At 51.0% G+C, this 24,679-nt stretch overlaps 1 protein-coding gene across 1 annotated transcript in view; it reads right to left on the bottom strand.

Moving 5' to 3' along the window:
* LOC128973652 (macrophage mannose receptor 1-like) overlaps positions 1–24,326 on the bottom strand; it is a 51,038-nt gene extending 26,712 nt beyond the window's left edge. Inside the window, exons 1-13 of the mRNA XM_054390011.1 lie at positions 24,266–24,326; positions 20,014–20,412; positions 16,754–16,927; positions 14,895–15,059; positions 13,582–13,698; positions 12,447–12,590; positions 10,386–10,568; positions 7,233–7,387; positions 5,643–5,756; positions 4,835–4,950; positions 3,653–3,801; positions 2,335–2,534; positions 1,299–1,420 (exon numbers count right to left, since the gene is read on the bottom strand). Coding sequence (XP_054245986.1) covers positions 1,299–1,420; positions 2,335–2,534; positions 3,653–3,801; positions 4,835–4,950; positions 5,643–5,756; positions 7,233–7,387; positions 10,386–10,568; positions 12,447–12,590; positions 13,582–13,698; positions 14,895–15,059; positions 16,754–16,927; positions 20,014–20,412; positions 24,266–24,326 — 2,099 coding nt within the window. The remainder of the gene's footprint in view (positions 1–1,298; positions 1,421–2,334; positions 2,535–3,652; positions 3,802–4,834; positions 4,951–5,642; positions 5,757–7,232; positions 7,388–10,385; positions 10,569–12,446; positions 12,591–13,581; positions 13,699–14,894; positions 15,060–16,753; positions 16,928–20,013; positions 20,413–24,265) is intronic.
* Positions 24,327–24,679: the final 353 nt, after the last annotated feature.

Raw genomic sequence — 24,679 nt, 5'->3', positions numbered from 1 at the left:
AATGCAGACAGTCAGCCAGATTGTGAAACACAGAAGGAGAAAGCCTAGCAGTACCTCAGTCTCACTGCTTCCATGCTTGAAATATCACCTGAGACAATCATGCATAGGAATTCTTCAGCTGCCACGTGGGGAAAAGCATCCTGGCACTGCATGTGGCAGGAAGCAGGGAAACACAGAGCTACATGGGAAAGGTCCACAAGTACTGAGTTAAATGAAATGATATTTGAAGGGCTGGGTTCCACCCAGTGACTCAGGCCATCAAGATTAGCCCTGTGTGTGCTCACAGGCTTTATTTATACACAATATGGCACATGACTATGCCAGCCTCTCCATAGTCTCCCAATTTTTCCCTTCAGGAAGGGGGAGCAAAGCAGCACAAACTAATCCTTTAATCATGAGTATTTTACCTACTGGTCAACTATAAATTATTTTAAAGCATCAATCTTATCTCTTTGAATTTGTGATGGTTAAGAGGCTAGGTGCTTTTAAGTACCACAAAGTTACAGACCCCCAGGAGCTCCAAAGTGTGCAGGAAGTGGACCAGGAGGTGTATTTCATTCCCCTAAGTCCTGCATCCCTAGAAAACTGGCTGCAGAGTCAGTTTTCTGCCTTTTTTTTCCCTCCCTCCCTCTCTGCTCCTGGGAGGATGCCCAGGCTGTTATCTCTTGTTGGGAAGCCCTGGTGCTGGCTTTGGCAATGCTGCCAGTTAGGCCTGCAGCTGCCAAGCTGAATTTGGGCTGCATGACAATGGTTTGGTATGGAAGGTAGAGAGGCATGGTGGGGTGAGAGGGCAGGCATCAAGACCTGGGTTTGTTGGCCTGGTTTAAAGGGAGGTTTGTGTAAAGCTTTGGCTTAATGTGGTTCTGTGTTAAGCCCAGACTATGGATTTTGTGCATTTTATCTGCTTTGTACTGACGTGTGTAGTTGGGAATGGCCTTTTCCATTTCACCTTTCCAAACCTTTGTGTGAGTGTTTTTCTTTTACCCCTTTTGGAAGAGGTGAAAGAGTATCTGTCTCACTCTAAATAAGACAGAACTAAACTCAGCTGAATTCAGTTTATCCATGTCCAGGTTATTCCAATGTATAGCCATTGTCTTCCCAGGGGCCTGCACAGAAACACTTTTGCTCTCCTCTTTCTGCCCATGTCCTTCTGCCACATTGCAATAACATTCCCTGTCTTTGCAAAGCAGAAATTGATCACCAGAAATCCTTTATGTCTCATAGAAAGCTAAGTTTTTTTAATGTTTGGGAGGTTGGGTTTTTTTCCCCCTATATTTAAATGATGTGCAGATACTTACAAGTCAGCTATGAGTTTTTGTTCTTCTTCACTATGGATGCATGCCAGGTCTCCTCCAATGGCTCTGCAAAAATCTCTTGCACCAAACCATGTTTGCATTTTCTCCCTTACTCCCCGAAAAATCTGCAAGAAGTGAGCAGTTAAGGGCTGGGTTGGGTATCACACAAGTGGAGAAAAAATATTCTGGGCTTCCCCCTTTCTTCTGCTCTCCAGTTCTATCACTTACTGTTTAATTCTGCAACCATAAGCCTGTGGTCATTTATCAGATGTGATTATTGCAATAGTTAGAGCACATCTGGAATACTGTGTCCAGTTCTGGGCTCCCCAGTTCAAGAGGGACAGGGAACTGCTTGGAGAGAATTCAAAAGGCTACAAGGATGATGAAGGGCCTGGAGCATCATTCTTATGAGGAGAGGCTGGGAGCCCTGGGGCTGGCTAGCCTGGAGAAGAGAAGGCTGAGAGGGCATCTGATCAAAGTCTATCCACATCTGAGAGGTGGCTGTCAGGAGGATGGAGCCAGGCTCTTTTCAGTGATACCCAGTAATAGGATGAGGGGCAATGGACCTAAACTCAGTCCCAGGAGGTTCCATCTCAACATGAGGAGAAACTTCTTTGGTGTTAGGGTGCTGGAGCTCTAGAGCAGGCTGCCCAGAGGGGTTATGGAGTTTCTTCTCTGGAGACTTTCCAAACCCACACAAGAACCTGTGTGACCTGCTTTGGCAGGGGGGCTGGTCTGGATGGTCTCTAGAGGTCCCCTCCAACTCCTAGTATTCTATGAGAGTATTCTAGGAGAGTATACTCCTAGTATTCTGTCATAGAGTCTATGATCATCTCAAAGTCCCTGTGGCTCCCAACTTCAGTTCAACCTCCATTCAGCATTTTCTGGCATTTCCCACCCAAACACTTGGGGGTGGCTGGAGACTTGTTACCAGAGATGACCTCCCACATAGGCAGGGTAAAATCCACCTTCCATGCATGCACAGAAGCTGTTCTCCTTTGACAGGACAAGCACTTGCATTTGGAAATCAAATACCTACCTTGAAGCAGGAGCTGCTGGAATGAACAGTGTGCCATCCCTCTGGGCACGATGGGAGAGAGGGCAGTGTTGGAGGAGGTGGGGGTGTCACTCCCTCCACCAGCTGCTTGCAGAGAAACATGTTTGTTTCCTCACAGTTCAAGACATCCCAGAGCCCAGCTGAGGATCCTGTGACCATGGCCACGCAGCCAGGCTCCCTTCCTTCATGAAATACAACATTTTTAAAGGTCATTGATAAATGGATGCATCTTCTCAAAGAACACACTGCTCCCTTCAGAGGCACCTGGCCCCAGAGAGCTCACAGGCATTGCAATTTCATCAAAAAAAGAAATATCATCGAATTCCTTTCATGTTACTCTATGAGTCACCTCTGAAAAGCATCAGAGAGCAAATGGTACCAGGAGACACTCCAGGAGCTGTCCAGCCTGGAGAAGGGAAGGCTCTGGGGAGACCTCATAAAGGCCTTGCAGCACCAGAATGGTGCTACAGGAGAGCTGGAGAGACACTGTTTATAAGGGTATGTGGTGACAGGACAAGGGGCAGTGGTTTTAAACTACAGCAGGGTAGGTTTAGAGTAGATATTTAGGAGAAGTTTTATTCTGGAGCTCCTACAGCATGAGGGTAAGAGGAGCCCTCAGCACAGGAGAGACATAGACCTGCTGGAGAAAGGACAAGAAAGAACCTGGAGAACATAATTGGACCTGGACATTGGAAGGTGTCTGGAGAAGGGCCATGAGGATGAGCAGAGGGCTGGAGCTCCTCTGCTATGGAGACAGAGAGATTTGGGGTTTCACTCTGGAGAAGAGAAGGATCCAAGGAGACCTTATTGTGGCCTTTCAGTACTTGAAGGGGGCTACAGGAATGTTGGTGAGGGACTTTTTAGGGTGTCAGTTAGTGATAGGACTGGGAGGGAATGGATCCAACCTAGAGGAGGGGGCATTGAGGTTAGACATCAGGAAGAAATTCTTCACCATAAGGGACACTGGAACAGGTTGCCTAAAGAGGTGGTGGAGGCTCCAACCCTGCAGGTGTTCCCTGGCCATGTTGGATGGGGCCTTGAGCAACCTGATCCAGTGGAAGGTGTCTAGAACTAGATGATCTTTAAGATCCCTTCCAACCCAAACCACTCTGTGATGGTATGATACAGTCCCAGGTGGTTTCCTGGAGGGAGTTACCACGCTCCCTGATTTAATCCCTTTAGCACCACCAGAATGTCACTCTGTCTTTTCTGCCACTTTATGCCAGACCACTTCTCAGTGTTGAAACCCTCACTTTCTTGGTGGCCAGAGCAGAAACTGAGTAGTCCCTGTGGCACACACCTGGCATTCCCATGTTCCAGTGAGTGAAGGTGACCACATCCCCATTGGCCCAGCTGAACGTCCCCTGCTCCTCTACGTCTGAGAGACCAATCCAGAAATATTTTGCTGGGTTGAATCCAATTACAGAAGTCAAAAAAGCTTGTTCATATCTGTGAAGAATAAGCACAAGACTCCATCACATCTCCATTTGTTAATTTCTTCCAACAGTTTATGTTAACACATCAGGTAAAATCAAGGTGATTCATTAATTAGGTAGGAAGAGATAAATATGGATGGAAGCAAGGGTAATGATCTTACTTTTGTAGTTCTAATTGTCATGTGCATCAAGTTTTATTTGGTATTTTGGCAATAGAAATTATGTTTAGAATTTAGAGTGGTTCCATTCCTCTTTTGGAGTGCTCAATGAGCAACCAGTTCTTGTGTAAGAGCATAGCTGTTATTCACCTGGGATAAACAAGCATCCTACTGAGCTTTATGGTGAGGTCTGCATCTTTAAATCTTATTATTTTGGGGGGGGTAAAAAAAAAAATCTACTTTTATTCTAAAAAAGGGTAAGATTCCAGATCTGCCTGTTGCAAAGAAAAGGCTGGAAAGCTCCAATCCAGAAGTAAATAGTTTGGTGCTAACCTCTTTGTTTTTAATGCAATATGCTTTAGAACAATCTGGCAACTCAGAGATGTTGGGGAGTTCACTCAATTTTGTAACTCCTGGGGTCAACAACAGTGCACATGAGCCATAGCAAGGACTTGAGGAGGTTCCATCTCAACATGAGGAGGAACTTCTTCACTGGGAGGGTCACAGAGCACTGGAACAGGCTCTCCAGAGCGGTTGTGGAGTCTCCTTCTCTGGAGACTTTCAAGACCCATCTGGATGTGTTCCTGTGTGACCTGTGCTGGATTCTATGGTCCTGCTCTGGCAGGGGGCTTGGATTGGAAGATCTCCAGAGGTCACTTCCAACCCCTACTATCCTGTGATCCTGTGAGCCTGTGACTTGAATGTTTGTGTTAATGACATACAAAGCTCCTGATGTATTTTTAGATCCTTCTTCAGTTCCACCACAAGCTTCCCACCAAAGGAGAGGTGTCAGAGCAGACACCAGGAGTAACTGCTCAATAAGAGGTTTCTGTTTGGCTCTTCCATCCTGATTGCACATAAGTAAGGACAAGAAGTATGCTTCCATACCTGTCTGTCACAGTAGCCAGGTAACCTTTGTTTTCTTCACAGATTTTTTTTGCTTCTGAGAATGTTGCTGGTAGCTGCCCCACAGAGTAGCAGTAAAAGCCATGCTTCATCCAGCCCTGTTGGCATCAAGAGGCAGGGAGGAGCTGTCAGGTGGCACTGTGCACTACACTTCCAAACACCACACTAACACCACACCCCGAGGCAAAATTTATCTCAGAAGCCATGAGAAGAAACAAAGATGATAATCAAACATAGCTTCTGTAACCACAGCTCTGTGTGTTGCCCCCTGATGAAGGACACAGAGGTGGTCTTTGGTTACGACTTGGAGCTGACACACACGCTCACAGCTGCTGTGCAGCTCCTAGTGCAGAGCCTGCTCTGCCTCCTGTTTAGGTAAGTGTAGCTGTTGCAAAAGGCTACAAACACTCTGCAAACAGCCAGTTCAGATATTCCTGCCTCCTCTGTTGGATTAGCTCATCTGAGAAGGCTGTGTGCAGCCCAAGACCAATGAGTTACAGCATGAAACTGGTGTGCTCTGCACAGAGAGGCTTTCCTGGGTGAAGGGACCAGCTCTGCATTAGGAGAAGTGAAGTAAGGAGATAGGGAAAAAAAAAAAAAGTCAGCCCCCATTTCTGTTAAATAAAGAAAGAATTCCCTCACTTTCCTAAGAAGTCTCACTACACACAAAACTAAGAGTTTTCTAGGGCTCCACCAACAGCAGTCAGCATAATTGGCTTCTGTGAGGCTCACCGTGATGAGAGTGAAAGCAAGACAGAGACACCTCTCACTGCTTTTGCTTTGCACTTACTTTCTGGCAGCCTGGGTGGGTAACTTCACCTGCCCCTGACTCTTCTGCCACAGGTTTCCTTTTACAGAGGTAACCCAGTTTCATTTCACAAGGACTGTCAGCCCAGGAGCCATCCTGTGCATGGTGAGAAGAAGCAAAAAAGAGAAGTGAAACCAGCTCCAACAGGAATATTCACCACCATCAGAGAGAACCCTGCCTTCTCTCTTCCTACAGCTGAGGCTCTCTGGGCTCTCTTCCTTGCCTTCCTGCTTTGTCTAGAACTCCAAACAGGGATCACAATGAAGACAGTGAGGGCTATGTTTCCTCAGAGGTGTGGCAATGAGGGTTGCTTGTGTTAAAGGCTCAGTGAGTGACGAGAGCAGGAAGGAAAGATGCTGATCCACTCTGCAGCAGAGGATTTGTAAGGTTCATATAAAAAGAAGACAAAAACAAGAAAATGATGGGCAAACTAAACATAAAACATCAAATACTTCTTCATTTTTTTTTTTCCATGCAACTAGAGAATGTCATTTTATGTGGAGTATGAAACAAGGGTGAATTTTTTGCACCTCTTTTTTTTCTGTCTCTAGTAGTATGAGGCTGCAAAGTAGCTCTAGTGAGCCTGTACTTTAGGTGGTGTGGGGAAACAGCATCAGAATCACAGAATGGCTCAGGTTGGAAGGAACCTCAGAGATATCTACTCCAACCTCCCAGCCATGGGCAGGGACACCTCTCAACTAGACTTGGTTGCTCAAGGCCTCATCCATCCCAGCCTTGAACACACCCAAGGAGGAGGCATCCACATCCTCCCTGAGCAACCTGTTCCAGAGTCTCACCACCCTCACATTGAAGACCTTCTTCCTCAGCTCCAGTTTAACCCTTTTCTGCCTCAGCTTCAAACCATTTCCCCTTGTCCTGTCTCTAGACAGCCTCAGGAAAAGTCCCTCTGCAGCCTTCCTGGAGGATCCCTCCAGATACTGGAAGGCAGCTCTAAGGTCCCTCTGGAGTCTTCCCTTCTCCAGGCTGAACACCCCCAGCTCCCTCAGCCTGTCCTCACAGCAGAGCTGCTCCAGCCCTTGGATCATCTTTGTGGCCTCCTCTGCACTCACTCCACAGCTCTGTGTCCTTCTTCTGCTGGGGACACCAGAACTGGAGGCAGGATTGGAGGTGAGGTCTCAGCAGAGCAGAGTCAGGGGGCAGAATCCCCTCTCCTGCCCTGCTGCCCACACTCCTCTGGCTGCTCCAAGGGCTGTCATCAACCACGTTGATTGTGGATGCTGAGTTACTTCAAGCAGTCTCAGATGGAGATGTATCATAACTGCTGCAGAGCAGACCAAGCCTCAGCTCAGTGCTCTTTTCTTGCTCCACCACACATCTTCAAGACATGGACGCCATTCTCCCTCCACCCTGAGTCATTCTGAATTAAGCCAAGTTCATAAAAACCTTTCAAACCCTTCTCTCTTTTCACTTCTTATCTTTTGGGTTTATTTTTTGCACTTTGGGGGGTTTGTTTGCTTTTTGGGTTTTGTTTGGTTTTTTTGTCTGAGATGTTTTCCTTTTGGGAGGCAGAAAGGACAGAGGAAAGCATGGAAGTGGGAGAGGGATGTTCACCTGTCCCTTCATGAGGATGCAGTCTGCCTTGTCCCGTGTGTGGGCTGGCTCTCTCTGGTGCCACTTGGTGTAAGTCACAGCTGTTCCATCACTCCATTCAAAATACATTGGGACCCTGAAGTCATTGAGACCAATCCACAGCTTATCATCTGGCTCTGGGAACACAAAGGTAATTGCAGGTGTGGGGATGGCTTCAAATGGAACTGCCACAGACTCACAGAACACCAGTGTGGCAGTTTAGGCTGGGTGCCCCCTGCCACTGCTACATGAGATACACCTCTGGTGTCCTGGGTGCCCACCCAGAGGGGTGGACACAGGAAATGGCGTATTTCTACCCATAAATCCTGCGCCCTATAAGGCCATCTGCAGAGTCATTCTCTTCCTCTTTCTTCCCTCTGCTCCCATGGGAGATGTCCTCTCTTATCGGGTAATGCCGGGGGAGTATCCTCAAGGCCTCTTAGGCCTGTCTAGGCCTAATGCCAGGAGGAGAATGGAGGGGGGGCAGTCTCAGACCTGGCCAGCCTGAGACTTGCCTAGCAGTGGGAGGGGGGGGAAGGAAGAGCCCTGAGGGGTTGGGTAGACCCTCAGGTGGGAGGAAGGGAAGGATTGGGAAGCTTTTGGGAATTCTGTGAGGGGTTCTGTATGCTTTGGGATACTCTTTGTCACTATGCTTTGTAGCTTGTAGTTCTCTGTAGCTTCACCAATTCGTTTTTCCATTTAAACTTTTTCCATCACTCTCCAATCCGTTTGCGTGTGTCATTCTTTTGTCCCTTTCGGGGCAAGAGATGTTCTGGCTGGCCTCAAACCAGCACAGATTTTTGGTAGCAGAGGATGGTTCCTGCGGGGCTCTGCAGGTTGGTTTGGAGAGGTGCAGGGGTGGAAAAGTAAAAATGGTATCTGGGCGTTGTTGTTTTGGTGGCTGGGCTCAAGGCTTTGTGCTGGCGCGATCGTGTGAGCGTTTTATGGGTTCCGAGGGGACGCCCTGGTGCATGGCGGTGGCGTAGAATCCCGTCTGCCCTTCCAAGCGGCAGCGGTGATTTTGTAGCCATTTGCTTCGGGGGAAAAGCTTAAGAATGCGGTGCCTGTCCCTTTCCCTTTTGTTCCCCGCGGCGCCAGCGGCGAGCAGAGCGGCGCGGAGCCGAGGAAGGGGGAGGGACAGTCGGAAGCAGACCAGGGTCGGCTTGTCCCGCGGCGGTGGGGGCTAGCCGCAGCGGGAGGTGAGCGATGGCTCCCGTAATCAAGAGGGCGAGCGGTGGCTCCAGTTCAAAGGCTGCTTCCGAGGGCCCAGGGAGCGAGTATAGCTTTGGCTGGAAAAGCCGCTCGTGTGGCCCGAGGGGTGGCGGCGGTTTGGATCTGTACCGCGGCTGCAAAGGTGACGGCGGCTCTCGCTGTTATCTCTCCCTTGACTTTCGGACGCGTTCCGAAAATGGCGCCTAAGCACCTGGCTCCGCCTCTCTTCTCGGCGGGTTGCAGTGCAGCCACTCCCTCTCCGGGGGAGGGCTGTGTAGCCGGATGCCTCCACGCCTCGGTGCGCTTATCGCTCAGGAGGTGCGGCGGCGGCGTGCCTGCTGCCTGGAAGCGATCAGCACTTGCGTTGGGAAAGGTCCGTGACTGAGAAGTTGTGAGGTTGTTTCCAGGTGGCCAGGATGTCCGTCGGACCCATGAAGAGTTCACCGTGCAGAAGAATGAACTCTGCGTCGCTGGGAGGTTCCACCAATGAGGGAGAAGAGCTGGACTGAAGTGTTACCTGAGCCCGAGAGACTCTTCGGAAGGACGCCCAGATGAGGACCTGGACTTTGCCAGACGTCATCTAAGGACTGTTCTGATTTGATGATATGTTTTGGGTGCAGGAATTATGGGTATGAAATAAGGGGTGGAATGTGGCAGTTTAGGCTGGGTGCCCCCTGCCACTGCTACATGAGATACACCTCTGGTGTCCTGGGTGCCCACCCAGAGGGGTGGACACAGGAAATGGCGTATTTCTACCCATAAATCCTGCGCCCTATAAGGCCATCTGCAGAGTCATTCTCTTCCTCTTTCTTCCCTCTGCTCCCATGGGAGATGTCCTCTCTTATCGGGTAATGCCGGGGGAGTATCCTCAAGGCCTCTTAGGCCTGTCTAGGCCTAATGCCAGGAGGAGAATGGAGGGGGGGCAGTCTCAGACCTGGCCAGCCTGAGACTTGCCTAGCAGTGGGAGGGGGGGGAAGGAAGAGCCCTGAGGGGTTGGGTAGACCCTCAGGTGGGAGGAAGGGAGGACTGGGAAGCTTTTGGGAATTCTGTGAGGGGTTCTGTATGCTTTGGGATACTCTTTGTCACTATGCTTTGTAGCTTGTAGTTCTCTGTAGCTTCACCAATTCGTTTTTCCATTTTAACTTTTTCCACCACTCTCCAATCCGTTTGCAAGTGTCATTCTTTTGTCCCTTTCGGGGCAAGAGATGTTCTGGCTGGCCTCAAACCAGCTCCTCCAGTCCAACCCTCCACCCAGCACTGCAGGCTCAACACCAAACCATGTCCCTAAGCACCAGCTCCACACACTGCTGAAACACCTCCAGGGATGGTGACTCCAGCACTGCCCTGGGCACAACATTCCAATGGCTGAGAACCCTTCCAGGGAAGAAAGATTTCCTAACATCCAGCCTGCACCTCCCCTGGGGCAGCCTGGAACCATTTCCTCTGCTCCTGTGGCTTGACACCAAGGAGCAGAGGCTGCCCCCTGCTCACTGCAACCTCCCTTCAGGGAGCTGGAGAGAGCCTCCTCTTCTCCAGCCTCAACACCCCCAGCTCCCTCAGCCCCTCCTCTAGCCCAGGGGCTCCAGGCCCTTCTCCAGCCTCCCTGCCCTGCTCTGCACAGGCTCCAGCCCCTCAAGGTCCTTCCTGCAGGGAGGGCCCAGAGCTGAACACAGCACTGCAGCTGTGGCCTCCCCAGTGCTGAGCACAGGAGGATGATCTCCTCCCTGCCCTGCTGCCCACCCTGCTTCTGACCCAAGCCAGGATGCCATTGGCTTTCTTGGCCAAAAGGGAAGGCACATCTCGTGCCCACTTCTAGGTGAAGAAGACTTTGTGAAAACCGGTGAGGATCATGGTCATCATGATGACATCAACAGTAGCACCAATCTAATGCCAGACAGAGCAGTGACCTGCAGGAATACTCACTGTAGCCAAGCTGGGACACTGTAAAACTCTGCTCCTCAACATTGTGGATACTTGCCAGCTCTCCTTCTTCTTTCCTACAGGAGGTTTGGGCTTCTTTCCATATTTTGGGCGTTCTGTAAAGTCTATAGCAATGTCCTGCATAGGCCACCCATCCCCTGGGGCACTTAACAGGCTTTAAGTCACCTAAAAAAATAATGATTTCCAACAATTAATGAGCAGCCCTGCTCAGTGCTTTCTTTTAAATCAAAAAGAAGATGGTCTGTACTGAGATGGAAATATTGGAGTACATCCTGGCAGAGAGAGAAGCAGAAGGCTCAGGAGCACAGAGAATACCAAACAGATTTTTGCATCCCATTTGTGTTGGGAGGCCCTACTAACACTCTTGCAGGATTAAACAAATGCTGAGCAACTTGGCATGCCGAGTGCAAGGCACAGCTGCAGGTTAAATCCCTCTCAGTGAGGCTCTGGGTGCAGCCATTTCTTACAGCAAAGAGCCTCTTCTCCCACACAGGGACTTCAGCTTGGGCCAAAGGGCTCAGCTGCTTTTACTTGGTGTGAATGTGGCACAGCCAAACCTTTTCCACTGCTTTGAAGGTTCATGTGGTCTAGACCTCTCACGTGGTTGACCACACTGGTCACTGTTCCCTTATCATTGTTTTGACCTGTGCAAATTTGCAGCATGGTTGAGAGGTTAGCACAGGTAAGAAACCATTCCCAGTGAGCTGTCTGGGTGCAGCCAGCATGTACAAGATCCCAGCTGTGAGTTGCTATCCTTCCCCTGAGCCAGACAACAAGGTTATCTACTAGTAGTACATATGTAGCTGAGGGAGTTACTCTGCAGTTAGCTGCATGCCAGCAGTTCCCAGCTGAAGAAACTGCACACCTGCCCCTGCTTGTATACAAGACCTACCTGGCCTTGGGTGGGAAAGGAACTCAGAAAGGTTCCTTTCAGAACAATGCAAAAGAATCAGAGAGAGTAGGGGCAGCAAGACCACCTTCTAGCAGTGCACATCTCCAGTGGAGGTTTTGGAGCACAGGATGTTTGTCATGGTTTTGTGCCATGGATACCAGGACTAAACTCAGAATCCTGCCTTCTTGAGCACCCTGGGGTCTTTGCACAGATTCACAGACTCACAGATTGCATCAGGGACCCTCAAAGGTCACCTCATCCAACACCCTGCAGTCAGCAGGGACACCTCATGCTAGAGCAGGATGTCCATGGCCAGTGCAAGTCTGATCTTGAATGTCTCCAGGGATGGAGCTTTAACCACATCCCTGGGCAACCTGTTCCAATGTCTCACCATTGTGCAGAACTGCCTCCTGATGTCCAACCTAACTCTGCCCTGCTCCAGTTTCAAACCATTGCTCCTCATCCTATCCCCACAGCCCCTTCTGAACAGTCCCTCCCCAGCCTTCCTGTAGGTCCCCTGCAGATAATGAAATGCAGCTCTAAGGTCTCCCTGGAGCCTTCTGTTCTCCAGGCTGAACAGCCCCAACTCTCCCAGCCTGTCCCCATAGCAGAGGTTCTCCAGCCCTCTGATCACCTTTGTTGCCCTCCTCTGGACCCTCCCCATCAGCTCCAGGTCTCTCTTGTGTTGGGGACCCCAGAGCTGGACACAGCACTGCAGGTGAGGTCTCCCCAGAGCAGAGCAGAGGGGCAGGATCCTCTCTCTCCACCTCTGGCCATGTTGCTTTGGATGCAGCCCAGTCTGCCATTGGCCTCCTGTGCTGCCAGTGCCCATTGCTGGCTCCTGTCCAGCTTCTTCCCCACCAGCCCCCTTAAGCCCTTCTCTGCAGGGCTGCTCTAAATCTCATTATCCCCCAGCCTGGATTGATATCAAGGATTGCCCCAACCTAGGTGCAGGCCCTTGAACTTGTTCTAAGTGAGGAACAACATCTTGGCATCATCTTTAAGGTGAGCCAGCAAACTGAAGTCTTTTTCTGTGACCCAGGTCAACAAGTGCACTGCTGCTGCTTTGACAAGACACTGTCCTTTCACATGTGGCATCCTCCCAGCATTTCTCACTCACTGCAAAGAGTCTGATTTTGTTACCAGCTTACCTGAGGCAATGGTGGAGGAATCCCAGGAGGAGTTTCTCTTTTGGCAGATGTATCCCAGCTTCCGATTGCATGCCAGGTTCTCCCATTTGCCATTCCTGCCTTGAAAGGTCCCACACACTTTTACAGATTCCATAGAGGGACTTCCTGAGGAAAGAGTCACAGAATCCTTCTGGTAACACTGAGGAGTTTCACCTCCTCACAGAAGGGAACACATAAGAGTCCCAGCTGCAAAGCCACTGGGGTGTTACTGGTAGTCAGGCATTGGCACAGACTGCCCAGGGAGGTGGTGGAGTCACCAACCCTGGAGGTGTTTAAAGGTGGTTTGGATGTGGTGCTTGGGGATATGGCTTAGGGCTGAACCTCATAGAGCAGGGTCAGTGGTTGGACTTGGTGATCCCAAGGATCTTTTCTGTGATTCTGTGATTCTCTAGAGTGAGAATTGCCAAGAGAGTAGCACTTGGATGGCTCGATAAGGCCAAGCACCAGCCTTACCCATCTTATCCTCTGCCCTGCTCCCCCCTCCTTCAGAGCAATTCCATGTCCTCAAAGTATGTCAGCAGGCAGAAAAAGGTCTAGAAAAGCTTTTCTTTAAGGCACAGTTTTGTATGAGATTGCAGCACTGCAAACAGCTAAACATCCCTCACTGCTGAGTGTTGGCCATGAAATACCTGCTTAATTCCAGGAGAGTGCATGCCCTTTGGACCACTGGCTCCAGAGGGGGCCACCAAGATGGTCAGAGGGCTGCAGCACCTCCCCTATGGGGACAGGATGGGAGAGTTGATTTTGTTCAGCCTGGAGAAGAGAAGGCTCCAGGGAGACCTTAGAGAGGCATTCCAGTACCTGAAGGGAGCTACAGGAGAGCTGGGGAGGGACTTTTGACAAGGGCTGGGAGTGACAGGGTGAGAAGAATTGAGTCTTGAGGAGGGCAGATTGGGAAGGCAGATTGAGACTGGAGATTAGAAAGAAATTCTCTGCAGTGAGAGTGGAGAGACAATGGAACAGGTCGCCCAGGGAGGCTGTGGCTGTCCCCTCCCTGGATGTGTCCAAGGCCAGGTTGGACCAAAGTCATTAGGTAAGAGGAATCTGGGGCAGAGAAGAGCATTTTGAGCCAGACACTGAGCATTGTTTCACTCACCTGGAGCCCAGTTTAGGTATCTGAAGGGAGTGCCCCCAGTCCACCGCCAGCCACTGTCAAGGGCATTGAAAAGGCCAATCCAGAGGTTGGCATTGACACCCAGGTCACTGGTGAGCCCTAAATGGCCCAGAGAAACAACCAGGGAAGTGAGTCAATAAAACTAGAAAGAAAAAGGTCAAACACAGAAAAAGAAGGTCACAGTAGATAGCTGCTTTTTTTTTTTTCAATGCAGGTTAGATTTTTTTCCACTATTTTAGTATTTTCTGTGAGAAAGGGACAAGCTCTGCTAAAAAGGTAACCAGGACCAGTTTGCCCAAGGTAAATGTAAGTATCCATGAAGCCTTGGTAGGTTTGCTGATGGCAGTAAAGCTAGGAGGGAGTGTTGATCTGCTTGGAGGTAGGAAGGCTCTGCAGAGGGATCTGGACAGGTTGGATCAATGGCTGAGGCCAATGGGATTCAAGTGCTGGGTCCTGCACTTGGGTCACAACAACCCCATGAATGCTCCTGGCTTGGGGCAGAGTGGCTGGAAAGCTGCCTGGCAGAGAAAGACCTGAGGGTGTGGACCAACAATGGCTGAGGATGAGCCAGGTTGTGCCCAGCTGGCCAAGAAGGCCACCAGCATCTTGGCCTGGATCAGCAATGGTGTAACCAGCAGGGCCAGGGAAGTCATTGTCCTCATAGACACAGGTGAGGCCACACAGGTGAGGCCACACCTTGAGTGCTGGGTTCAGTTTTGGGGCCCTCAGTCCAAGATGGACATTGAAGTACTGGAGTGTGTTCAGGGAAGGGCAGCAAAGCTGGGGAAGGGTCTGGAGAACAGGGCTGGGGAGGAACAGCTGAGGGTGTTTAGTGTGGAGAAGAGGAGGCTGAAGGGAGATCTCGTTGCTCTCTACAGCTCCCTGAGAAGAGGTTGGAGCCAGGTTGGTCTCTTCTTCCTAGCAACAAGTGACAGAACCAGAGGAAATGGCCTCAGGTTGCCCCAGGGAAGATTTAGGTTGGAGATTAGAAGAAACCTCTTCCCAGAAGGGGTTCTCAAAGCCTGGCACAGGCTGCCCAGGGGGGTGACTGAATGTCCATCCCTGGAGGTGTTTCCAAGAGGTATAGCTGTGGTGCTGAGGGCCATGGCTCAGCCCCAGCCTTGGCAGAGTCAGAGAATGGTTGAGCTGGGTGCTCTGCAAGGCCTTTTCCATCGAAATGGAGCTGATGATTCCACATCAAAGCTCCTAGAGCTGATGATTCCACATCAAAGCTCCTGGAGCTGACCTCCATTTCAAAGACATGCATTCATCTGTTTGGGTGTCTCTTACTGTACCTAACAAATACATCTCCTCCCGGGGGTCTGTGATGCTCAGCAGCTCTGCAGTCTGCTGTTGGCAGCTCTTCCTCGCTTGGTGCCAGGTCAGGAGCGCCCCTGCGTTTATCTGGTAGTGGATCTGGCTCACAGGATTGATTTTCCAGAGCTTCTTGTGGAGGATGTCTACAAAAACATAGCAACAGCACTTTGACAACAGAACACAGAGAAGGAAATCTTCATCTGCTCAGTTTTTTACCTAAATTCACCCTCCTTAAGTGTACTTTCTTAAGTATGTCCAGTGAGACTGAGACAGGCTGAGAGTTGGATAGGGACAAATGGAATGAAATGCAACAAGGGCAAAGGGAGAGTCTTGCACCTGGGAAAGAACAACCCCATGGAGCAGTACAGCCTGGGGACTGACCTGTTGGAGAGCAGTGAAGGGGAAAAGGACCTGAGGATCCTGGTGGATGGGAGGTTGAGCATAAGCCAGCAATGTGCTCTGGTGGGCAAGAAGGCCAAGGGCATCCTGGGGTGCTTTAGAAGGGCTGTGGTGAGTAGGTCAAGAGAGGTTCTCCTCCCCCTCTACTCTGCCCTGCTCAGGCCACATCTGGAATATTGTGTCCAGTTTTGGGCCCCTCAGCTCAAGAAGGACCTCAGGGAACTGCTTGAGAGAGTCCAGCACAGAGCCACAAAGCTGCTGCAGGCAGTGGAACATCTTCCTCATGAGCAGAGCCTGAGGGAGCTGAGGGCTCTGCAGCTTGGAGAGGAGGAGCCTGAGGGTGACCTCATTGCTGGTGATAAAGATGTGCAGGGGGAGTGCCCAGAGGCTGGAGCCAGGCTCTGCTGGGTGATGCCCAATGCCAGCACAAGGGCAGTGATGGAAGCTGAGCCATAGGAAGTTCCATGAGGAAGAATTTTTTCCCTATGAGGGTGACAGAGCCCTGGAACAGGCTGCCCAGGGGGTTGTGGAGTCTCCCTCTCTGGAGATATTCAAGACCTGCCTGGCTGTGTTCCTGTGTGAGCTGCTCTAGGTGCTCCTGCTCTGGCAGGGGGTTGGACTGGATGAGTTTTCAAAGTCCCTTCCAGCCCCTAACATTCTGTGAGTCTGTGATTAATGATATATTCATCCTATACTGAATTATTTCTCCTTACAAACCTCATTTTTTCTACATTGGCCGTGTTTATTGCTAGAACTCAGCTACTTCTCTCACAGTTCAGCCCACATTAACCTACTCATGGGTCAGTTCTACCTGTACACACCTGTTTGTGATTCCCCAGAGAGTAAATCTTGGGCTTCAAGCCCATCTCTTACCTTGGGCGCCTTCTACACCCTCCCAGAGCACAAATGATTGTTTGCAGTCAGATGTGCAGGGGGTGTGAAGGGACAGGGAATTTGTGCTGGGTTACTGCAGTGGTTTGTTGGTCCAAGCAGCACTGGAGCACTCAAGGCAGGTGAAGAGCATTCTTTGTCCTGCACCCTTCCATTTGCTTCTATTCTCTGCTCATCCACTGGCTCCTGCTTCCCTGTCTCTCACCTTCCTCATCCACTGCACTTCTTTCTGCCTTCCCCTTCCCCTGACTTTCTTCTCTCCTGGTCTTAGGAATTTTCTTTTCCTTTTCCATCAGCTCAAATCACCACCCTCAGACTATTCCTCATATGTAGCAGGCTTGGGAGCCCAGCAGGACCCATCCTCAGATCTCTGCTGGAGCAGCAGTGAGTGAAGAGCAGGTGCCTCATTTGCCATGCACTGAACTAGACCAACCCGAATCCAGATCATTGTCCAGTGACACTTCCATGTCCCAAGCAGAGTTTTGACAGTGAGGGTGGATTACACTTTTTTTTTTTCCCCTGAAATCTGTATAAATAAAAAAATTACCTTTTAGTGGGCAACTTCCAAAGATTTGGTCTTTGTCAAAGTCTGCAGTAGCTGCACACCAGAGGGAGCTTGGATCCTCAGCCCCAGGGATGCACTCAGCATACCACTTGCCATGGAACTTGAAAGGGAACACACAAGGTGCACCAAAGGCATTTCCTCCCAGCGTGTAGATATCTGCAGAGACAGACACACAGCAACAGTCAGCTGCCAGCAGGTGTTCACCACAGCATCTTCTCACAGGCAGCTCTCCATGGACACAGCTGATGTGTGCGAGAGCTCAATGCATCCTGGCTTTGTTATTCATAGAATCACAGAATCAGCCAGGTTGGAAGAGACCTCCAAGATCACCCAGTCCAAGCTATCACCCAGCCCTATCCAATCAACCAGACCATGGCACCAAGTGCCTCATCCAGGCTTCTCTTGAACATCTCCAGGCATGGTGACTCCACCACCTCCCTGGGCAGCACATCCCAATGGCAAATCTCTCTCTCTGTGAAGAGCTTCTTCCTAACCCCCAGCCTAGACCTCCCCTGGCACAGCTTGAGACTGTGTCCCCTCCTTCCGCTGCTGGTTGCCTGGGAGAAGAGATCAACCCCCACCTGGCTACAACCTCCCTTCAGGTCACCTCAAGGCTCATTGGGTGGAGTTCAACAAGGCCAAGGGCCAGGTCCTGCACCTGGGTCACAACAAGCCCACGGGCATCTCCAGACTTGGGGATGTGTGGTTGGAAAGCTGCAGCTTGGAGAGGGACCTGGGGGTGTTGGGTGGCAGTCACTGACCATGAGGCAGCAGTGGCAGGGGGCCAAGAAAGCCAATGGCATCCTGGCTTGGGTCAGAAGCAGGGTGGGCAGCAGGGCAGGGAGGAGATCATCCTCCTGTGCTCAGCACTGGGGAGGCCACAGCTGCAGTGCTGTGTTCAGCTCTGGGCCCTCCCTGCAGGAAGGACCTTGAGGGGCTGGAGCCTGTGCAGAGCAGGGCAGGGAGGCTGGAGAAGGGCCTGGAGCCCCTGGGCTAGAGGAGGGGCTGAGGGAGCTGGGGGTGTTGAGGCTGGAGAAGAGGAGGCTGAGGAGACCTCAGTGCTCTCTCCAGCTCCCTGAAGGGAGGTTGCAGTGAGCAGGGGGCAGCCTCTGCTCCTTGGTGTCAAGCCACAGGAGGAGAGGAAATGGTTCCAAGCTGCCCCAGGGGAGGTGCAGGCTGGATGTTAGGAAATCTTTCTTCCCTGGAAGGGTTCTCAGCCATTGGAATGTTGTGCCCAGGGCAGTGCTGGAGTCACCATCCCTGGAGGTGTTTCAGCAGTGTGTGGAGCTGGTGCTCAGGGACATGGATTGGTGTTGAGCCTGCAGTGCTGGGTGGAGGGTTGGACTGGGTGAGCTTGGAGGTCTCTTCCATCCAGATGTGTTCTGTGAGTCTGTGATTCTCTATTTCTGAGGATTTTCTTTGTGTTTCTGTGAGTCTGTGAGTATCACAAAACCTTCCAAAGGTGGTGTGCCAATCAGGTGTGACTAGACAAGAAACAAGATTCTGAAAAACAAAAACTTAACTGACCCTAGGACTCATTTCTGCCTCACATTTTCTTAGTTAGCAGTCTCATGATTCAGCTTGGCAGGAGAAGTAGATTTTTTCTTCTCCTGTTCTTAGTTGGAAATCTCATGGTTTCTAGATCTCCTTAGAAATCTCATGGCTCAGCATCCTTGGATGATGCTCAGGGTGGGGTTTTTAGAGGGCAATTTTTTTTGTCCTCTGTGACTGAAAAGGCTTGGAAAGGAGATCAGAATATTTTTTTTCATCCTCAGGAGAGGAATTTAAATCTTAAATGTGGAAGTGACTCTGCTGGGAAGTGACCCACCCAGCTCTACACAGTCTAATTTGCTGCTCTCTGAACAAAATGATGACAAACTTCAGTGTGGGGCACAGAGGAAAAAAAAACTCATCCTTTGTTATTTAACTTCCCACTCTAGCAGTGCCAGAGTAGAAAGGAGATTGAACATTTGAGCCTGGATGATCACTTTACATAGCCCAAGAGGGATAATAATGCAGAAAAAGGAGTTCTGACTCTCCAGTACTAGGACTTGCTGCACCCCAAACCATTTCCCTTTTCCTTTTCTTCTACTCTTCTTGCCAGGCCTGGGAAACACCACACAGACACTGGTGAAAGTGGATTACAGCTCTGTGAATCAGGAATCACCTGCTCAGAGAGAGTTCATTGCCAAACCAAGTGACTGCAACAGTGAGGAGTTAAATACAACAATCACCTCCTCTTTCACAAATTGATTGGGCGTGTTGGGAAGCAGCCATAGATTGCCTCCCACTGCTGCTCTCCAAACAGAATCCCCCCTCTCCCTTGTGGCCACAGCATAGGCCTCTGCCACTTGATGAAACTGAGAGCAGCCCTGCAGAGAAGGGCTTGGGGGTGCTGGTGGGGGAGAAGCTGGACAGGAGCCAGCAATGGACACTGGCAGCACAGAAGGCCAAGGGCAGCCTGAGCTGCATTCAAAGTAGTGTGGCCAGAGCTGGAGAGAGAGGATCCTGCCCTCTGCTCTGCTCTGGGGAGACCTCACCTGCAGTGCTGTGTCCAGCTCTAGGGTCCCCAGCACAAGAGAGACCTGGAGCTGATGGAAAGGCGAGAGTAACAAAGGTGATCAGAGGGCTGGAGAACCTCTGCTATGGGGACAGGCTGAGAGAGTTGGGGCTGCTCAGCCTGGAGAAGAGAAGGCTCTGGGGAGACCTTAGAGCTGCATTTCAATATCTGCAGGGGACCTAGAGGAATTCTGGGGAGGGACTGTTCAGAAGGGGCTGTGGGGATAGGATTGAGGGACAATGGTTTGAAACTGGAGCAGGGGAGATTCAGGTTGGACATCAGGAGGAAGTTCTGCACAGTGAGGGTGGTGAAATACTGGAACAGGTTGCCCAGGGATGTAGTTGAGGCCTCATCCCTGGAGATGTTTAAGATTAGACTTGATGTGGCCCCAGCAGCCTGCTCTAGTTGGAGGTGTCCCTGCTGCCTGCAGGGGGTTGGACAAGATGCCCTTTGAGGGTCCCTTCCAAGGCAATGCAGACTGTGACTCTGTGACATAACTGCAGGTTTCATTTACAGTCCTGTTGGCCCTGGATCTCCACACCCTCTCTGCAGCCATCTCTGCTGCTGATGTCAGAGTAGGAAAGAGTTTGCTGTGTGACAGTCAGGCATTGGAATGCTTTGTAAAGAGGGGCAGCCAAGCTACCCAGCAATAGCTTGCCTGTGTTCAGTGCTCAGTACTCACCCTCGTAGCGCTGAGAGCACACACTCTCTGCAGTCCCCCGGATCTTCCACCTGCTCCCTCTGCCTGAGCCTTTGGCCAGTCTGATCTTCTTCCCCTTTCCTTTGCCATAGTTGAAGAAGAAATCCTTGCCATGGGTTGCAAGCATCTCATTTCTGCATTCCCACCACTGGAGCTCGTTGGTTCTGTTACAAGGTTCCAAAGTGATAGCAGCCTCCTCCTCCTTGGCAAAGACCCCCAGGCACAGCTTGAGGGCCACACTCAGCAGCTGCACAGCAGAGACCCATCTGAACTTCTGAAACTCGTTGTGCTCATCACAGGTGGTGGTTATGACTGAGCTGGAGTTCTGAGCTTGAGCACAGAGCTTGCTGTCTTCATTGTACAGTGAAAATATTCCACTATCTGTAAAATAAAATGAGGATGCAAACATCTGAGGAAAGGTTGTGTAGGAGGTGAGTCATAGAATCATAGAATTGTTAGGGTTGGAAGTGATCTCAGGGATCAGCCAGTTCCAACCCCCTTGCCATAGGCAGGGACACCTCACACTACAGCAGGTTGCTCACAGCCACATCCAGCCTGTCTGCAAAAACCTCCAGTGATGAGGCTTCCACCACCTCCCTGGGCAACCTGTTCCAGCATCTCCATAGCAGAGCAGCTCCAGCCCTCTCTGGACACCTTCCAACACCTCCAGATCTTTCCTGGAATAGAGGCTCCAGAACTGGACACAGTGCTCCAGGTGGGGTCTCAGCAGAGTGGAGTGCAAGGGCTGAATCACCTCCCTCACCTTGCTGGCCACACTTCTCTTGCTGTAACCCAGGCTCTGGTTGGCTCTCTGGGCTGCCAGTGCAGTTACTTGCTATTTGACAGTCTGCCACACCAAAAACATGAGTGTAGGATGAATATAGTCCACAGACAAAGAAATCAAGGGAGGCTAATCATCAGTGTGAAGGGCATTCATCAAAACATTCTTAACATGCAAGCAACACAACTGACAACAGAAATTGCTCCTTCAAGTGCACTGCTCTCAAAATGCCATTCACAAATGGCCTTTGTTGCATTTCCTGAGTTATTCAATGTTGCACCACTACACAGCATATGAAACAGGCTTCAGTTTTAAAAGGGAAAGTGACTTTTTCAACTCTAGAGCTGTTAGAGCTGGGTTACACACCCGGAGTTCAGTCCAGAAGGGCATTGCTCCTCAGGCAAGCAGGTTGGTTTGCAGGTTTTGGGGGGGGGGGGGGGTGGGGGTGGGGTGGGTGTTTGTTGTTGTTGGATAATTATTTTGGCAATCGATGGCAACTGCAAGAGGTCATTTCTTTAGAGTTCCACTTGTTTCTGAGGAGAGAAGCCACAGCTTGCAGCATCATCACTTCTGTTCCGAGCTCAGCTGATCTGAGAATCCCAAGTGCGATTGTAAACAGCAGTGTGAGCCCCTGCACAGCAGGGCTTTGTCTGAACACCACCGTCAGAAAGGGAGCCACACTCCAGCCTGCTGCTCACCTCCCAGCCCTTAACTCCCCTCCAAGCAACAGCAACCTCACCCAGGGCACTCTGCTGTGCAGCTTTAGAGGCAGCCAAGCTTTCTCACCAGGGGTGGAACACAGAATCACAGAATGGGTTGGGGTTGGAAAGGACCTTCAAGATCATCCAGTTCCTACCCCCTGCCATGGGCAGGGACACCTCCCACCAGCCCAGGTTGCTCAAAGCCTGATCCAACCTGGCCTTGAACACCTCCAGGGGGGAGGCATCCACAGCCTCTCTGGGCAACCTGTTCCAGTGTCTCCCCACCCTCACTGGCAAGAATTTCTTCCTCATCTCCAGTCTCAGGCTCCCCTCTTTCAGCTCAAAGCCACTGCCCCTCATCCTGTCCTCTCATCTTGTCAGAAGTCCTTCCCTGGAGGTCATCCTGGAGCATTCCCAAGCCAGGATGCCCAGAAACCATGGCCCCATCCTAGGCCAGCCTGGCCACACAGTGCAGTGAATGCAGCACTGGACACCTCTCCTTCTCCCTGCCCTCACCCTGCTCAGCACCACACAGGTCTGTGAGGGTCCCACAGTTAACTGCAGCTTCATCCCACCCTGCCCCCATCCCAGAGCTGCCAGGCAGCAGTGGATCAGCCTCGGTGATGTTTCCCTGGAAGGCTGCAGACCTGAGCAAGGCAGATCCCCGGCACAAGTCTCCTGCTGCAGTGGTATTTGAGGGGGTTAGGAGAGGATAACCCTCCAAGAGCTGGCTTGGCCTGGCTCAAACACATACAAGGGAAAGTCCTGTAGTGGAGCTGGACTGGATGATCTCGAAGATCTTTTCCAACCTGGTTAATGCTGTGATGCTGTGTGAATTAGAACAGCACTGGCCAGTCCCTGCTGCCATTCAAGCAACAGCACTGAGCTCCCACAGTTCTCTAGCTGGAAGGAAAGAGCCTCAGACATTAGTATCTTTTTTTTTTTTTTTCCTTTCAGGAGAGTTTGAAATCTATCAGAGAAAAAAATTAAGGTCCATCCTAAAGCCATCCACTTGGAAACAGGATTCCAATATGCCACAGGGTAAGAAACCCAAAGCACACTTCAGGTAGTGCTCTGTGCATGCTGAGAGGACTCTGCCAAGCACACCTCAGGCAGTGCTCTGTGCATGCTGAGAGCACTCTGCCAAGCACACCTCAGGCAGTGTCCTGTGCATGCTGAGAGGACTCTGCCAAGCACACCTCAGGCAGTGTCCTGTGCATGCTGAGAGCACTCTGCCAAGCACACCTCAGGCAGTGCTCTGTGCATGCTGAGAGGACTCTGCCAAGCACACCTCAGGCAGTGCTCTGTGCATGCTGAGAGCACTGTGCCAAGCACACCTCAGGTAGTGCTCTGTGCATGCTGAGAGCACTCTGCCAAGCACACCTCAGGCAGTGCTCTGTGCATGCTGAGAGGACTCTGCCAAGCACACCTCAGGCAGTGCTCTGTGCATGCTGAGAGCACTCTGCCAAGCACAGCTCAGGCAGTGTCCTGTGCATGCTGAGAGGACTCTGCCAAGCACACCTCAGGCAGTGCTCTGTGCATGCTGAGAGCACTCTGCCAAGCACACCTCAGGCAGTGTCCTGTGCATGCTGAGAGCACTCTGCCAAGCACACCTCAGGCAGTGTCCTGTGCATGCTGAGAGCACTCTGATAAGCACACCTCAGGCAGTGCTCTGTGCATGCTGAGAGCACTCTGCCAAGCACACCTCAGGCAGTGTCCTGTGCATGCTGAGAGCACTGTGCCAAGCACACCTCAGGCAGTGTCCTGTGCATGCTGAGAGGACTCTGCCAAGCACAGCTCAGGCAGTGTCCTGTGCATGCTGAGAGGACTCTGCCAAGCACACCTCAGGCAGTGTCCTGTGCATGCTGAGAGGACTCTGCCAAGCACACCTCAGGTAGTGCTCTGTGCATGCTGAGAGCACTCTGCCAAGCACACCTCAGGCAGTGCTCTGTGCATGCTGAGAGGACTCTGCCAAGGACACCTCAGGCAGTGCTCTGTGCATGCTGAGAGCACTCTGCCAAGCACACCTCAGGCAGTGCTCTGTGCATGCTGAGAGCACTCTGCCAAGCACACCTCAGGCAGTGCTCTGTGCATGCTGAGAGGACTCTGCCAAGCACACCTCAGGCAGTGCTCTGTGCATGCTGAGAGGACTCTGCCAAGCACACCTCAGGTAGTGCTCTGTGCATGCTGAGAGCACTCTGCCAAGCACACCTCAGGTAGTGCTCTGTGCATGCTGAGAGCACTCTGCCAAGCACACCTCAGGCAGTGCTCTGTGCATGCTGAGAGGACTCTGCCAAGCACACCTCAGGCAGTGTCCTGTGCATGCTGAGAGCACTGTGCCAAGCACACCTCAGGCAGTGCTCTGTGCATGCTGAGAGGACTCTGCCAAGCACACCTCAGGCAGTGCTCTGTGCATGCTGAGAGGACACTGTCAAGCACTCTGGGAAGTTCTAATCTCCACTGGTGTAATTTCAGACCAGCTTTTGCCTACATTCAGCTGCCTGATTGTGAAGAATCAGCACTCTGCTATGCCCACACACATTGGCACATTTCTTTCACTCATACCCTACCTTGAAAACTGGGGTTAGGAAACAGAATATCTGTACAGATACCACCAGTCTTGAGGGCTGAATAAACCTGTTCCAAGTAACACTCTGACAGCTCTAAACTCATTTGTGTGCCAAGAAGGCCATCAGGAAAGCAGGAGAAAGAACTTACAAACCTCCCTGCTCAGCAGAGGACAAAGACTTACCAGACATTTGAAGAGAGGTACTAAAGGAAATGAGAAAAACCAGAAGCAGGTAGACAGCCATGGCCAAATATTTCACCCCCTACTCCTCAAAGTGATGCTGAAGACCAAATCTGTGCCTTGCCAGCAAACCCTTCTGCAGTGAACCAGATGAACAAATCCTTTTTGGTTTTTAAGAGGCAGCAGATACAGGGAAGTTCTGAGCTGCAAATAAGGAACTGCACTGTCACATGAGTCATTTTGAAATATGCCATTAATGGATAAATTTTGCTTTCTGACCTGGTTTCCCTACTGTGTAGAAGTTTCCTCTTCCATGGAAATACAAGAACCAAGAGGTAAGATCTTAGTGAGGATTTTTGGAGACACAGCTTCCAGTTCAGGATCATTGTCTTGATGCAAAGGTGGCATGAATATGCC

Source organism: Indicator indicator, chromosome 20, assembly GCF_027791375.1.
Source record: "Indicator indicator isolate 239-I01 chromosome 20, UM_Iind_1.1, whole genome shotgun sequence".
In the NCBI taxonomy this organism is placed as follows: domain Eukaryota; kingdom Metazoa; phylum Chordata; class Aves; order Piciformes; family Indicatoridae; genus Indicator; species Indicator indicator.
The sequence above is the reverse complement of the archived record's forward strand: the minus strand, read 5'-3'. Positions and strand labels throughout refer to the sequence as shown.